This window comes from Apteryx rowi, unplaced genomic scaffold, assembly GCF_003343035.1.
Source record: "Apteryx rowi isolate R43461 unplaced genomic scaffold, aptRow1 scaffold_542, whole genome shotgun sequence".
Taxonomy (NCBI): Eukaryota; Metazoa; Chordata; class Aves; order Apterygiformes; family Apterygidae; genus Apteryx; species Apteryx rowi.
The window spans coordinates 307677-324985 of NW_020450808.1; the positions used below are offsets into that span (position 1 = coordinate 307677).

At 36.2% G+C, this 17309-nt stretch overlaps 1 protein-coding gene across 4 annotated transcripts in view; it reads right to left on the reverse strand.

The window, feature by feature from the left end:
* The window catches only part of LYPLA1 (lysophospholipase I), a 52282-nt gene that overhangs the window by 31502 nt on the left and 3471 nt on the right, over window positions 1-17309 (reverse strand). The window contains exons 1-8 of one of the 4 annotated variants that reach the window (XM_026081325.1): window positions 17018-17049; window positions 13886-13951; window positions 12299-12346; window positions 11741-11811; window positions 11050-11123; window positions 10242-10343; window positions 9430-9606; window positions 3708-8261 (exon numbers count right to left, since the gene is read on the reverse strand). In XM_026081325.1, coding sequence (XP_025937110.1) covers window positions 8208-8261; window positions 9430-9606; window positions 10242-10343; window positions 11050-11123; window positions 11741-11811; window positions 12299-12339 — 519 coding nt within the window. In that variant the 5' untranslated portion in view covers window positions 12340-12346; window positions 13886-13951; window positions 17018-17049 and the 3' untranslated portion in view covers window positions 3708-8207. Of the gene's footprint in view, window positions 1-3707; window positions 8262-9429; window positions 9607-10241; window positions 10344-11049; window positions 11124-11740; window positions 11812-12298; window positions 12347-13885; window positions 13952-17017; window positions 17050-17309 lie in introns of those variants that run through there. The other 3 variants (XM_026081322.1, XM_026081324.1, XM_026081321.1) reach the window with 3 other exon arrangements.

A 17309-nucleotide genomic window follows, 5' to 3' on the forward strand; every position in this document is an offset into this window, starting at 1 on the left:
CCGCTGCCCAGCAGCCCGGAGCGGGCGGCGGCGGGACTGGGGCGCCCGTGCCGAGTCCCTGTCTTTTGCGTTGCGAGAAACAAGGGAAGGACAAACGCCGGCGTAACGGCCGGGCTCGGCGCCCCTGCTTTTCGCCTCCCGCCCGGGGCGGGCGCAGGGCGACACGAGCGGGGCCCCCGCGCGGCGCCGCCCCGGCGCTTGGTGAGGCGAGGGCGAAGCGGCCCGCGCCGGGGACGCGCACACGCGAGGGCCGGTCCTGAGCAACGGCTGCTACTTAATTATGTTAACTTTAAGTAGAGGGAGAATTATCTCCTCCCTGTTACCAGAAAAAGAAAAAAAAAATAAAGTGTTGTGTTTGTGTACCATTGAGAAATTCTCAGTTGCACTTTTAGAGCAAGTTCAGAATTTTGAATTCAGAGAAGATGAAGAAGAGGAAGAATCTTTCTCATTAACCAAATACCACACTGAAATGTGTTACACCAGCGCTTCCAGGTCTTAAAAATAGTCTAAATCGTGTATGTGTTCGAGTGGAGTATGCTGCATTTAGAAAGCTTGTCAAAAAATTACACTGTAACTCAATTCATAAGTAACAGCAAAGCAGGAGAATAAAATGCAATTCAAATGGTATATGCCTTGTTATGTGAGAATTCCATCGAGGAAAAAAAATGTCATTCAGCCATTTTCTCTGAAAAATAAAGTGTTTACTTCAAGAAAATCATAAGCATAGCTGACGGTTACATAAGGATTGCTTGAAGATTATCCTCTGCTAAGATTCAGGAGGGTGCTTAGCTTCTGAAATCGGTTAGCCATAAGCAGTCCAATGCTGCAGATACCCGAGTTGTACAACTGAGGACTGTAAGAGATGTACACTTTGGAAAAAAGGCAAGACAGGTGTTTTCTGTGAACTGATACTCAAGGAAGGAATTGGTGCAGGGAGTGCTGGCAGTGCACCTGTGTGTCATGTATACAGCAAGTCTGTCTTACATCATGAAGCCATATTGAGAAGGGTAGCTTCAAGGCACTTCTGCATAATGCTCAATGCACACAGAAGGATGGCAGCTGCATTTGACAATTGAAAGGTAGAGTAGAAGCAGTAAAAATCATTTGGGAGCTAGGTAGATCTTTCCACAGGTTAGATCTAGGCCATGAACTGGACAAACATACAGAAAATTTGTCTACAGCTTTTTTGTTTGTTTTTGCCCAAAAGAAAAAAAACACAGAAAAGATTCCTTAAGGAAAGGAATCTTTTCTTTCAGGGACAGATTTTGGAAAAAAAAAATACAGCAATGCTCACCACAACATTTAAGGTACCATGTCAATTCAGGTTTAACTCAGTTTTGTTTAGCTGCAGTAACCCAGTACTGGTAACAATGGCCTCATCATTAAAAAAAGATGATAACCTCAAATGACAATTATYGTTTTTCTCACAACTGCAACACTATAGCTCCGCTATGCAGTGAACATGCTGGTAGGTGCAAGTTATGTCAGTGATAACACTATCAGAAAACTAGGAATCTCAAGTCAGTTTAGTTAGTTTAAATATATTTAAATTCTGTAAATTCAAGTATTTATTTCTTTTAAAAATACCATTCAATATCTTATTAATTGGAAATGCATAGATGAACTGCAGATGAAACCCTATTAACATTCAAAATGTATCTGGTAAAGAACTGGTAATTGTAACTTAAATGCTATATAGCACTGATAAAAGGCCTGCTGCAGGATTATAAGSGGACAGCAAGTCATACATGTTTAACATCTAAGCTAATAAAAATAAGTAGCATCAGGAAAATATTTCAATAGGGAAATCAAAGACTAACCAGATGGTAATGCATATCCTTTTCTGAAAATGGCTGCATTAAAATGAAACAACAAAACCCAGCTTACACTATTTGTACTACTTGCTACAATATCAGAATGATACTCAATTACCTGAACCAGTACTAACCAGATTGTTTATTAGCTGCTTTATCATCCTGACCACAATTCTTTACGATAAAGAATTATTTATTTTTACAATAAAGAAATACACAGCACACTGCATAGTTGTTCTATTTCAGATGGTGCTAAAACAAGCAGCTTTGTAGCAGCTCTCTCTTCTATTCAAAAATATGCATTTTAAAAGTCTAAAGAACGGTAGAAGAAAGACCACAAAGTTAAATCTATAGCATTTTCCTCTCTGTTTAGCTTCTTTCTATATCACCCCATCAGAAGGCAGAAATAACATGGAATTTTTCACACTGCATGTACCACTCACAGCATATTCTCATAATCTTTTTAACATTCTCTGAGAAGTATTGTACACATGCTGCTTTAAAGAGCCAATGTATAACTCACTCCAGCCTGTTATTTGTTGGACCATAGGCACTTCCACAAATTTTAAGATTAATAGCCAGAAATGACTCTTAAGAGAATGCCTATATGAAATATTGTAGGCTTTTGCTAGTCTCTTTTGTTAAGAGATAACATATTGAGAAATTAATGAGGAGAGAAGTGGAGGGGGCAAAGAATAGCACACAAAACTTATAGCAGAGATCTCCGAACTCCTATGGATACAACTAAAATTCTCCAATTTCAGAACTGATACTCTGTATGAAAGAAGCTCCTCTAATTTAATGTTAGCACAACTATAAAAAAATATATAAAATTCAAGGCATTCCAAGAGGTTTTACATAACCATGTATTACACTCATTACTCCTCTTTATGAGAGCCCTAAGTGTAATAATAACTTGGGTCCATCAGAACAGAACTTGAGCCAGTCTAAATCAGCCAGATGATCCTTGTTACTCATGGGCTGGTGGAGTGGGTGGGAAGGGTAGTCCAATCACAGCTACATGAAAGGAGCTGTGGCAAATTGGTGTTTTGCTTCCTCTTAACTGCAAGATTTTCTTCAAAATATTCTAAAACTGTAACATGCATCTTGATTAGTTGTTTCTGTTGCTCATCAAGAATTTTTTTGTTTTTAATTTCCCTGGACTAGCTGTAGATTATAGGCRTATGACCTGGAGTTGGACGAAAGCATCATTTTCAAATTCTGGCGTTTGCAATGCATTTTCAAGTTCATTTCAAGAAGTGAAGAGTTATTTTCACTTTTTGGATTTATAATCTGTAATTGGGGATATTTATGTATGAAAATTGGAAAATGTTTAAGAAAATATCTGATTTTTTTTTAGTCACATTAGACTCATTCCAGCAAGCCACATTCTCCATTTCTAGGACAAACTCTGCTTATTTTTTTGTATGACTCAAAATACTGAAGTTTTTTAAAGACCCTCAGGATCATTTTAAATACTACTACTTAGCAAATTATTTCAATCAGCTACATCAAAGGCACTCGTTTCACTCAAAGAGAATTAATAAAACCTGTTATTTCAAAGGCAAATGGTGGTAACACGACAGTGGCAAGCAAACAAAAAATTCTGTTCTTCTGCACCTACTGTTCTTCAAGGAATCATTTCAAAGTTAGCTCTGGACATTTTGAAAATCTTGTATCTTGCGAGTCACCTTCATTTAACACAGCAGAGGCCTCATACTGTGTTTGATAAAGTTTAATACAGCAGTACATTGTAATTTTTTACTATACTAATTCAGGCAACTTCCCTCCTTGCAATTACACTGCTTCTAAAAGGGATGCTAGGTATGAAAGTTAATTGGAAGTTGAAGATTACTTCAGAATGTTTTCATGAAATATATATGAACCAACAAATTACTGTAAATATTATTGCATCTTTATTGTTATTAGCTCTTAATATATTCTAAGTTACCTGCATATATTCACATATAGCACTGCATCTGACATGCATTTCCATACATTCATGAACTTCATAAATGTACTCCACAATGACTTTTAGACATCATAGTCAATAGAGACAAGCAGCCTTTCAGTTGCTTTAAAGTGCTCCTGAGAAGGAAAGTCTACCTTGACTACATGATGATCCTGTGCCTCTCTAATTTCTTCAGCTAAGCACAGTATCTCTTCCCATGTAACCTCCACATTTTCTCCGGACATGTCTTGTAGTACCTATACCACTGATCATCCTCAAACATTACAGTTAACCTAAACCTAATATAACTGAAAAGGCTTCCCTGACACTGCAGAACCCTCAAAGAAAAGTATAACAGTACACAGTGAGAAGACTGGATTTGCAGTGTCCTAGAATAAAGGTACTAGAAAAAAAATTTTTTCTCTCCCGTTTAAAATTACTGCAAATTCAGAGAAAGAACATTAAGTGAAAATTCTCTCAACAAGGTAGCAAAACATGAATCGGTCCTGACTGATGTTTCTTCCTTTATAGTAACTACAAATCAGCACTCTCTTGTATTATAGAATCATGCATACTTTGCAATGAAATACATTTGCAAGAAGCATCTAAAGTGCCTGTTACACAGCACATGAAACCTGGACTTCTTTCAGGTAAGTATGAAAAAAGTCTTTAGCACTTTCCCAAACACTGATTGAAATTTATTTCACAATGATAGAAACTGAAAGATTTCACATTTTCCCCCTCAGAAATAATTTCAACAAAAGTTCAGATTTCTTATCATAAATAAAATGAGCAAATTAAGTAAATTACATCTTAAAGGTTTAATAAAAATTGCTTGTACTCATAACACAAAGAATAAGTTTTCAGTATTTCTTTATAAAATTTACGATACCCAGGCCTTTTACATATGGCTTCATTAACATCTTACACAGTATGTTCTTGATTACATCCATTAACATGTCAAATAGCACCTCTACATAAAAGATGTATCCTAATAATTTTAATGAAGTGCAATATACTCCATTAGAGAGAACTTGTTTTAATTAACAGTTCTAATACCAGTTACAGCGTACAGTGCTTTTTAGCAATCTACTGTGTTGTAATTATACAAGATAGGAAGTAAAGACCAAATCATACAGCCCTCACTACAGTACAGACCCCAATATAGTTTTACCTCAGGAACAGCTAGAGGATTTAGCCTACAATACATAATTCAATCTGTGTTTGTTAACAGGTAGGCAGAATTCCAACCAGAACTCTGACTACACAAAACTACAGTCAAATCTAAGTATCAATTTGAAATTAAAAATGTATTATTAGGGAGTTATATACCCATTGAAATAAAGTGGTCTCCAAACAAAACATTTTCATACCAATGTTTTCACAGACTTGATAGGTATCATCTCTCTTTTGGGAAAGTTTAACATCCCAAAATACAATATTCATTATTGGACTGTTTAAAATTATAGGTTATGAGGACAGAACTGATACTGACAGTCCAACACCTCCCTTTTAGTATAACACCATTAAAAAAAAAAAGGCCAAATTATTGTTCAGCCTAAAATACATGCCAATTACAACAACAATCCCAGCACCAAATCACATCAGGCAGTGAAGAAGTTCAGCTACAGAATCATACACTCAGGTTTCCAACTAGCCGGGAAATTACAAGAGACAGTAGCTCAGGAGACATGCTGTACTATGGGAGGAGACACAACAGGCTTCAAATACATCTTTGAAACTTCCTCTAGCATCTGGGTTCTTTAACAACCCCAATTAAAACATACTCAACTTCCTATGCAAAAATAAAAATTGAGAGGAGATTTCTTCCTAGAGCACAGAAGTTCAGAATGAGTCAAGACATTTACTTACATTTATATTGGTAACACAGCTCTTTATAGATAAAGCAAGCAGCAACACAACAGTATATATATAAAAAAAATCTTGTTACGCTAGAGTTAGCATACAAAGCATTCACTTCTAGAAGAACATTTGAAGGCATCATGGAGACAACAGCTGAAGCTGACTTGAATGAAAATGTGTAAGTACTAGGAAGTGGCCACAAGATCTGAACAGAATGCATCAAACTGAAGGAAGTGTTATTAAGCTAGCAGAGAATAAACCTAGAACTCATCTCATTTTAACATCTTAGAAATAGTTTTTTTAGATTAATTCCAACAGAAGAAAGGACATGTTTGTGAAATGAACAGATATTGAATTAGAAGCTGAACAGAGATACCAAACAATTTCCGAAAAAGACAAGAAAATAGGAAAGAGAAAAAGGCAGAAGCATGTGCAGAACTTTGGAAATATGCCAATATTCAAGGACTAATGTAGACAAAAGGGGAATGGAGATCAAGCTTAAAAAGTAGGGTAAATAACATAGAGCTTGCTTACCAAGTTTGCAATTCAGTAGGACTGCAAAATTGGCTAATGAAATTTGGGAATGACTCCAGCTAGGAGATACTGTTTTCTCAACATAACTTTGGCACAACTACAATGAGAATACTGTGGTTTCTTTTGTGAAATAAATTAACTGAAAGACAAATTGTCAAACATATAGAGAAGAGTGACTAAGGGAAAGCTAATAGACATGCCCTCTCCTCATCCAGACAGACACAATCTCTGAAAGTGTTTCAGTACCATTTGGGAAAAACTCCTTTTCAATTTTGTGTATTAAGAGCTATTTAATAATCCAGAGAAACTGCATTAGCAAAGAAAAATGGCTTCCTAAAGATGAAGTGTAATACATTCGAAGAAGAGCAAGGAAAACTGAGTACTCAAACCAGTCAACTTAAATTTCTGGCAGCAGCTATATTAAAGAGGGTTAATGCATAATGCAATTAATGCATAATTCCTGATTTGTGTTTGTATTGGCATGTCTCTAGTACAAGCTGATACACACTGCTTATAAGAGGATTAAGCTGGGAGAGGAGTAAGAACTTTATATACAGGTATGAAAAACAGTGTCGTCAACATAGATGTAACCAAAATAGGAATACTCTCTGCTTGCAAACCTTTTAGTATAGAACATTTTATTATACAGCATATTATGTAGCAGATACTGTAGTGTATTTTTTTTAAACACTCCTAGTGCAGTGACTGCCTCTGAACTCTACTGAAGAACAGCTGTTTCCAGAAAGTAAATTAATGCTCTTAACTGCAAAAGGCTGCTGGGCATGCTTCAAATTCTGCAACCCAGTGTATTATAGAATTTTAGGCTTCTGAAACAAAAGACATTCTGTATCCTTTAGATTTTTTTTCTTCATAGTAGGTCTTCATAGTTCTCTGCTACACTAATCTAGGGAAACGTAGAATAATATATTTGAAAATAAAATTTCATGTTCTTCCCCCCCCAAAAAATTTCATGTTGGGCATGCAATAAAAGAAAATATTAGAGGTATCAATTTTAAGATTAAATTATCCCACTTCCACTCATATTTCCATTATACTACTAAGGAATTAAGATTTGCCAGTGCCTGTGTTGCAGATGAGACTTCAAAAATGCACAACTGCATTGTTTTCAGTTGGTTACTCCAAAGCAGACAGAAAAGTCAAAACTATACGCTGGAATTGCTCATGTAAAATATATCATCAACATTTCTACACAAGTAAAAATTACAAAGACTAAAGCACAAGATGAATAACCAATACGAAAACAGGATTTTTTAAATGAAACTCAAATGAATCCTATACAGTTCTTCAGAATTCTGTTCTGAGTCAGCATCTGACATCAATTTATAGTAATCTAAAAACAAATGGCAAAAAGACAGTGATATATGATGGTCTAACACAGAAAGAGTCCATTTAGAATTTCCACAATATCTTCCTGTATGAAAACAGTTAAAAATTAGGGTGGTTTAAATACAAGAAGTACCTTTGCTGACTTATAGTCATTCTTGGAGAACTACCCTCCTTACCTGGAGTAAGGATTAACGTTTAACATTTAAAGCTTTGTCCTCAATAACATTCATTCTACCATCATATGCCTACTGTGTTACATGCTGTGTACTTTATGCATCTATTAGATAAACAAAACATTTTAATATATTTTCAGTGACAATTAAGATCATATCTCAAGCATACCAACAAGTCACATTTATGTTGCTCACTCAAACTGAGCCTTTAATTACTGTACAAATACTTTAAAATTCCACAATCAAAAATCAGACATATCTTAAAACAGTATGCGCATGTTACATTCTGGCATTGTTACCTAGCTGCCTCATTCTTATAGCCCCATCAGTGGATGATTATTATTAAAAAGATTATCATTTCTTGTACATGTGTATTATTTAATCCTTGTCATAAGTATAAATTTGCAACACAGTAGTAACACTGCAGGTGTAGAAGTAACACTTCCTATCAGGCATGTGAAAAGATTAACACTCTACCACAGCTGATGCTGGTGTATTTATACAGAAGGCCTCTCACATATCATTTCAGTCTACAGGAGGTAGATGTTTGTCTATGAACTGTTTTACATCCATCATCTCCTGTTCAAAAATAAAAGTATGTATTAGTCAAAGCTCCCTACTAACATATATTCAGCTACACTAAATAATGGTTCAACTTTTCAGTTATAACAAGCAGTTGGGCTACAAACATTGTATAATTAGTTACTTGATAGGCTATCACTTTGCAGGCAGCAAGGCAAGGCAAATTACTTAAAGGAGGCTAAAACACAACAAAAAAGAGCACACACTACTCTCTCCTCTCTCTCAAACTGGACTGTGAAAACAAACCAGGTTAAAAATAATATTATATATATATTTTTTTAATAACTAGATCAGCTCCTTCATCAGAATACTTGACAGGAGCATATCTATGATGGTGGCAATTTACACAGGCTTAGAAAATACTTAGAAATACCAAAAATGTGCAAATTAGAAAGAAATTGTACATCACCTAGTATTAACACAATGTTGCAAGAAATACAGCACATTTGTTATTAATAAAGCTGTGTGACAACTCAATGCTATTACTATCTAGATGCAGTAAAACTGCATAAATGACCCCAAAGCAGCAAAAGCTTATGCTAGCAGCATAATTGGAAGGCAGGTTGAATTCTCACAGCATAAATACAACCTTTTGGGGAGAGGAATCTTGCTAGTTTTATGGACGGATTTGAAAGGAAGTGTTGAAGGAATGGAGGGGGGGGGATGACTTAAAGGAGGAGACATCTTCAAACTGAATTTATTGGTCTGATTCTGCAAGCAGCTGAGCTGATCTAATGGCTTGCTGTTGCCAGAAGGGGATAGGCTTGCTCTGTCTCCTGCACGTAATCTTGTGGCCCTCTCTTCTTGCACTAGCTCTGGAGCTGATCAGAAACTTCTTTGAACTGTTGGAAATCACTAAAATGGCAAAAGCTGCTAGCATAAGCAATGGTAATTTTGGTATGAAAAAAGTACTCTGATAAAAAGAAGAAATAAAAGAAATATTTTAAAGAACAAAGAAACAAATTGCTAGGTAGTTCCCACTAGTCATTTACATTTTTGCCTTGGAAGATTTTTCAGACAAGCATTCAGTTATTCAGTGAAACAAGTCATTAATATCAATTACTTGTTATTAAAAACTAACAAAACCCAGAAGTTCCACTTATTTGTTTTGGGGGGAAAAAAATTAACCGCACCGATCTAAAATATCGTAAAGTTAGAAAATTACCTCAATACATGAGCTATGCATCATGCCCGAGTAAGTCCTGAAGGTTACATTGGCTGGATTTATCATACTCTTTAGCTTCTCAACAGTAAGAGAACCAAACATTAAAGGAACCAATGGGTCACAGTCCCCATGGCACTGAAGAACAGGAATCTCCTTGTTGACACCGCTGATAATGCCCTGTCAATGGTGGGAAGTAGARGGTGGAAGAGAAGACAGACAGTCACAGAGAGGGGAAAAAGCACAGAGGCACATAAGGCTAACATATTGCAGATAACGCTATGGCAGGTGCTCACTCTAGTGTGATGAGGTAAACTGAATCATAAAGGAAAAACAAAAAACACACAATGAATAGCTTGCAAGTTCCTTATGCAGTAAGTTCTGTACACATGAAATGAAAAACTCTGCAAATTACATAAATTTGGTACTAATTTCAGAACAGCTCTCAAAAAGCATGATTTCTGGACAAGCAAAGCACCTAACATTTTGTTTAACTACCTACTCAAATTATTCTCTAATAAGACAGTGTCTTGCAAATAGAACAAGTGGCAAAGTAAAAAATTGATCTTCATGGAACATTTACTTGACCCTGTAAGTTTCCTAGGAATATCATTCTAAGCAAAAGTAGCTACTGAGTATTTCCTCTTTTTCCCTACTTGCCAAATTCTAAACCCTCAAGGTTCTATTTTTAAAACTTCTGAGTTACTCAACCACAGTCAGTACTCGGTAATGTTCACTAATTTCTGCACAAGAGAGGAYCTTCAAGACTGTTCATTGCCCAAGTGTAAATTAGCTTAGGAAAGAAGAGTAAATACCTGAGGAAAAGAAGTCCGTAGAGGAAGCCAACAGCTGAGTGCTACAACACCTGCTAATTTTTGCTGTGTTGTAAGTGCTGTATACAATGATAAAGCACCTCCCTAAGAAAGAAAGATATAGTTATTAGAATGTTGAAGATAATGTTCCCTTTTAATGCCTCTTTCAAGATCTGTTTTCTCCTTTAAAGAACCTCTTGTGTTTCAACTAATTCTTCCTTAAAACTAACACTATGGTATTGCCATAAAATATTTATTTTGCTTTTTTCTCCAAGTCAATGCGATCAATTCACAAGTAAAACAAAACTGTAACCAACAGCTGAAAATTAAACATGAAATAAAACAGTATCACTCATGTCAATATTACCTCTGCTTTATTATTTTATTACCCCTACACAAACTAGGGAATTATTGTATGGACCAATTAATCTACCAGCAACAGTTATTTTACAAGTCTGAAGGAAGGAAGTATTTCTCAAATAAATCCAGGCCATCAAATATCTTACATATTAAAGATAAAATAAAAATATTAACACAATTTTCAAGCAAAGCTACAGAAATTATAGTGCTTAAAGACTTTAAATATATTATTAATTTTAGTAGCTATTTTTCCAGATGCAGGTTTTCAGTGAATAGCAATTATTTTCATAATCTAAAAGACTTAATTTGTTGAGGCAAAGGAAAACCGACACCTTAAAATTTCAGAAGCACCTAACATCATCTCTTTTCAGTTGAAGGGCTAGGATTTCCCACATTAGGAAAGCTAAAAGTTATTTCCCTAGAAATATATGCAATTCCAACCATACCTTACCTGAGAAAAGCCTCCCAGAATAATTCTATTAGAAGGAATCCCATTTTTTACTTCTTGATCTATCAGCGCTTTAACTGCAACATAAATGAAGGCCAATAATTAAAATCCACTCTGTTCTGAAAAAAATTTAAGAGAGGATAGAGACTGACCCACCCTGTTCCTTGGCCATCTTCCTGATGTTAAGGGAAAGGAGAATCTGATCCATTATACTAAATAAATAAGAGAGCGTGTGTCTGTGTGTCTAGGACACAATCAAAAATTCCAGTGCTGTAAGCACCAACTGTACCACTTCCAAAGAGGAAAATGTGCAAGTTAGTCTCACACAATTCCCAGTGCCAAGAAGATAGTATCCTCTTCTAACTATCCAGCATCACAAGTGGATGCCTTTACAGCTCTAAATGGCTGTGCTGTACAGAGGATCTTAAAAAAAAAAAAAAGAGCTCAGTGATCCCCACCTATATTTTATATTTGAGAATATGACGTGCTTAAACTGATGATTTACTTTTTTTTTTTTTAAACTTTGTAAGAACTTTGCACTTAGCTAAACTTGGATCAGTGATAATACGATACATACACATTACTTTCCCTATTAATTTTGCCTTTGCAAATGGATGAACTGTTCAGACTGATAATCTCTTTTTAAGAGCACACTGAAGCATTTCTGAGACATTAAAAGCATTTCTGAACATACCATTCTCTGCTGCCTGCTTGATCCCAGCTTCATCTTCCCGTGAATCTGGAGAAAGTCCAATGATATCAAACCTTACAAAATATGAACGAAAGCATTACTTTTTAGAGCACCCATTACAGTTCCTTAAAACACAAACAGGAAATTGAGATATTCACCAGATTAAAATGGTTGTTAGTTGATATATTATGTAGTGCCCATCACCCACAGTTTACAAGAAATAGGGGACAATGTGTGAATATGGATAAAACTCTAGACCTAGTCAACAAAGATTCAGAGTTTTGCTCTCTTCTGTAATTTATTGCAGATTAAGCAGCTCAGTTTTGATTATTTGCTTCAAAATATCAGTAGGAATTTTAATTAAGAGTTGTATGCACAAAATTAAAATACAGTTTGAAGAAATACAGGAAAAACAAACACAAGCAAAAAAAAAAAGCAAACCACCAACATGAAGACTGGCTTAAGACCATTGAAGTCTACTGTATTTTTAATTAAGAACGATGAATTCAAACACTTCAATAGCTTTTGGCTAGAATCATTTTCAATTAAACAAGTACTTACCATGATGGCATAGCCATGTTCATGTTTAAAGAAACTGGCATAACTGGCCTGAAAATAAGAATGAATAACACTGACATACTCTTGACMTGAGGTATACACCGAAATTTAACAATGCAGAGGCAGTTATATCGTGCAACTACATATCCCAAATTTTATCTTACTTTTAAACAATAATTAACATTAGTTACCACATAGCATCTCTTCAAGAAGAGTTTCTTGAAACCTGTCTCCCCAGACACATTATCATTCAGGGCTGACTTACCACTCTCGATGGAGAGCAAACAAAATGGTATTGGGCCAGTTTTATTAAAGATACAGTAACATTACATAATTATATATAATTCATGTTTACTATATTTTTATATAATATATATCTTTATATATAGTATGTTTAAAGTATACACACATACATGTTTAACACACATATATATCCCACTTAGTCATTTATGAATAGTATGTTGATCAATTTACTATGCCATATATATACTCAGTGGGTAACGTCACCTTACACAGCAGTGTCGGCACACCTAAGGTTGCACCCAACTGCAGCCTCCTGATAGGAGTCTGGCCACACATCAATGCTTCTCTCAACAGCACAACCTGCTTAACTAATGCCTGCCCCCACTGCATGACTCAGTCCTACCCCAAGCTGCCGCTTGCCATTGTCACAGACATACCAAGACAACTCTATTAGACCATGCCAGGAATTGGATCTGACATAGTTTTAATCTACTGAAACAGAGGAAAGTAAGTTCTGTGGGGAAAGACAGCAGGAAAACAAATTGCAGGCAAAGGGAACAGCAGAGATTGCTAAGATCTTTTTAAATGGCTCAGCAATTTGTCATGTGGTAAAAATAAATGAATGACTAATAAATAAATGTGTAAATCACAGCCCAGTAATCAGCTGATACACACCAAAAAATGGCTTGCTTATCTCCCTGTCATGCCTGCCCCACAACTCCCAGGATTGTTGGGGAACAATGTGATGTGAATTTCTTGTTAAAACAAATTAGCATTATACTTATATTAGTTTCTCAATTGTTAAGGAAACATTAGATAGACTTTAACTCTTTGTTTACTGAATCCTGACCTGCTCACAAGTATTTCACTTCTCAAATTGCATAAAAAGCTCAAGTTGCATTATTTGCTGAAAATATGAATAAGAGTATCCCATGAATCTTTGAAATACACTGTAGGTAATAGGCAAATTGCATCTACTATACGCATGCTTAAGTTTGAGAAATGCATGCAGTAATATGAAGTATATTGTAAAATGGATCCAGTGAAAGCATAAAGTCAAAACAAACCCACTTTGCACATAAAACTTCCCAATTATTTGTTCAACCTGAATTACTAACAAATGCAAAATATGAATAAAAATACAATATTGTCCTAAAGTAAATCACACAGCAGTTCCTAAAAGGGACAAAACATTTAATGGCATCAAAATTATTTTAAACAACTTTTACTTAAAAAAAAAAAAAAAAAAGTGTAGAGATATCCAAATCCCATTTGACTTCAGCATCTGTAAGTCTCTTAATGTGTAACTCTACAGAAAAGGAGAAACAATAACAATTTTGAACTTACGCATGTGGGCAGATGTACTTTACATGGGGACTTTTGATACCTGCAAGTGCTTCTGACCATCCATGCCTGTTAACAAAAAATAAATTAAATAGCATTTATGTTTTGACTTAGCTCTAATTTCTACTGTTGGTGTAACTGCATGGAGTACGAAATAGGCTGAATTAAGTCAATATAAACAACACTTCTAAAAAGTTGTAACAAATTCAACACACTATAAATACAGTACTATACTTAAAAGGTCCACTCTGCCTCTGAGTATTTGCTGCATATATACAGCCAGGGATGCTTTATCTAATTTGAAGATCACAGCTGTGGCACAGCTGCAGAAATACCACTTCGGCTCTACACAAAGCCTGCTCTTTTTCCGGTAGGGTTTATTAACTTGGGTGTTGCAACATCTGAACACAGGTTCAAGACTCAGCTCCGGCCAGAGGCCGCTTTGCTGCTTTTGCAGAGCTAAGCCAGCTTCTTTCACAAACAACTTTGTTTTTTTTGCAACACATTTCTGGATCTGGGAGAGCAGCAAACTGACACCTAAGTTAGCTCTATGTGGATCCAACCTAAACCTACCAGACCTATTACTCTGGCTGAGCTCAAATGGTCTGACTGAGGCAGCCCTGAACCACRCTCCATGTTCCCAGGCAGTTTCTTATCACAAACACATGCTGTATGAATGCCCAGAACCTGACAGCTGCACAGCAGAAGAGCAGTCAAGCTTCCTATGACCCAGAAAACTGGGAATCATGATTTAAATAATGGACTCTGAAAGATCTGTGCCAGAACTGATCTGGACCCAAATCTGAATCAATGCAGAACCATGGCCTGCACCTGCACTTTGCTTTCCACAACATTCAATAATGCCTGTATTTTTTTCCCCATTATTCAGTAGTCCTACCTCACCCATTAAACTAGAAGATGAAAAGTTGACTGTAAATAGAAAACATCTGTAATAAATCCATCAATGACATAGCTGAACTAATCAAACCAACAGCAGACAAGCCATAATCTCATGTATGTTTTAATTTTAGTATCATCATAAGAAGTTAAATAGGTTTCAAGCACTCAGAAAGCACAGACATTTGAAACTGTAGCTGTATACCTCAACTTACTTCCTACCAATACTTTTATATACGCTATTTGCAAATGGTGGGTAATCTTATTGCCTAATACCTGCAGGAATACAAAAGGCCAAATAAGAATCTAAAGAAGAAATATGGTGAAGAAAAACTAGTTACGTAGGATTCTGGGATCRTTTTAGCCAAGTATAAAGATTAATTTGCCAAATTTATGAAGTAGCATTATGCACACATTTAGGCAAACTTTTTAGAACAATCATCTGTGTTATACCTTTTGTTCAGACTTTGACAAGTATGTACAATCTTTAAGTGCCATTTATAGAGGAGTTAAAAGACAAAAAAGAACATAACTTCACAAAAGGTTAGGCACATCTCAGAGCAAAAACTAAAACTGGTAAACTAAAGTTACCAGTTTAAATAGTCATGTGAAATAGATCAGTTTAAACTGTGAGAAATTATGAAATTGTCAATTACTTCTCTTCAGACAATTCCTCTTTGGGTCACTACTACAGCTTTTTTGGAAAAAATGGTAGTATGTTAAAGGTAGTTTTAGCTTATCTAAYCTGCAGGAGGCTAGAAGAACAAACACAGCTAGTCAGCATGTCTCTGCAGAGGTGTTATAACTTCTTAACACGTACATTCCAGTATGCTCAGTGCATTTGCAAGCTAGAGATTGCATGTTAGCTTTGTAACTAAAATGGAAATACCAGATTTGTATGAGGAGTACAATATATGTAGAAGAGCTAGTCTTTATGGCTTTTTTTTTCCTTTGCAAATAAGAAAAGCAACTCAAAAGATTCTGCAATCATATGGTAAATATTTGGTGTCAAGACGCAGGGAGTAAGTACTGCTGCTTCAGATGCATCCCACCAGCAGAAAGGAGGAGTGACAGTTCAAACAAGGTGATGAGTTAGTAGCCAACAGTCAGAACAATAAATGAGAGCAAACATCTCCACTTGTAGAATATGGCCAAGTGTATGCACTTAACTGTTTTTAACTTATTGTCAGAATTTAAACTTCCATAACCTGGACAGCCAACTTAACTTTGTTTGATTCTTCAAAAAAAAGTTCATTTCTTAATTTAAACATCACAATTTTCAACCAGGAGGCAAAACTGAAGTTCTATGTAACRAAGTTCTAAAAAATATTATGTAATTGTGACCATATGGGAGCATGAAGGACAAAGCACTCAGACAGCTGTTTTCAGTATCTAACTGCTGCTTCCTTTAAAGACTTCTAGCAAAAAAAGACTTCAATACACCCCCAACTTCTAATTCAATATCTTTAATACCAAAGCAGTAAGACTGAACGTATGCTTGTGTCTTGCCACACAGAAGCTTCAAACAGAAACATCACACCACACCCACAGTGTGTGTGTGTGCGCGCGCGCATGTGTAACTCCTTCCAAGAATTCCCTATTCTTCCCATTTCTATTCCAACCTGGAAATAATAGGAACATGAAAAACAGACTGAAGTATTTCACAATCTGTTTTGCTTTTTGGAGTCTGAAGACCATATCTCACACAGCAAAATCAGTAGAAATCAGGTCATTAGCTAGGAGTTTGCTTAGATACTTTAAAATCCAGGCTGACTTAAATATTACCTACTGAAGAACACACCATGGACTAACTGCACCTACTAGCAAACTGGCAAGCCACAAATCCAGTAAAAAAGAACTTTAAATTTAGACAAGCACAGAAATAACCAGGAACCTACTCTCAGGAAAGCAAGATCAGAAATCAACAAATCTTCTGCCACTCATCTTGAATCAAGAACAGAAGAAAGAACACATTCAGATCAGTTTATGCAAATGATCAAAAAGAGAGAAAGAAAACCTCATGAGGATTCAAGCTTTATGCTGGGAAATTTAAAACTGTCACCACCATCATTCCAGAATTTATCAAGTTTCTTCTGATGCTGTCTTCCGCCACTGCAGCCAGTTGAAGACACACCAAAATAAGAAGTAACTTTAACTGCTCACACCTTTAAAACATGCAGCCTTTTATCTGAAACTATACAAACAACTACGTATGTGTTAATAAAGCAGTATACACACCCTGTATCTCCCAATCCATGAAGAAAAATGACCTAAAGGAAAAAAAAATCATTAGCGATATAAGATCACTAAAAAAGGAATCCCCATAACGAACATATCAAATCCCGCCCTATGAAACCTCCGTACATGAGGAACACGCGCTGTTTGGGGCAAAACGCGACCGTCTCAAAAACCTCTACTCAACGCCCGGGCCGCCTCGATCGCGCCTCCCCCGGCGCGGCCCTGGTGCCGGGCCCCGGCCCCTGCCCGCCGCGGCAGCGCGCTCCCGCCGACACCCGTGACCCTCCCCGGC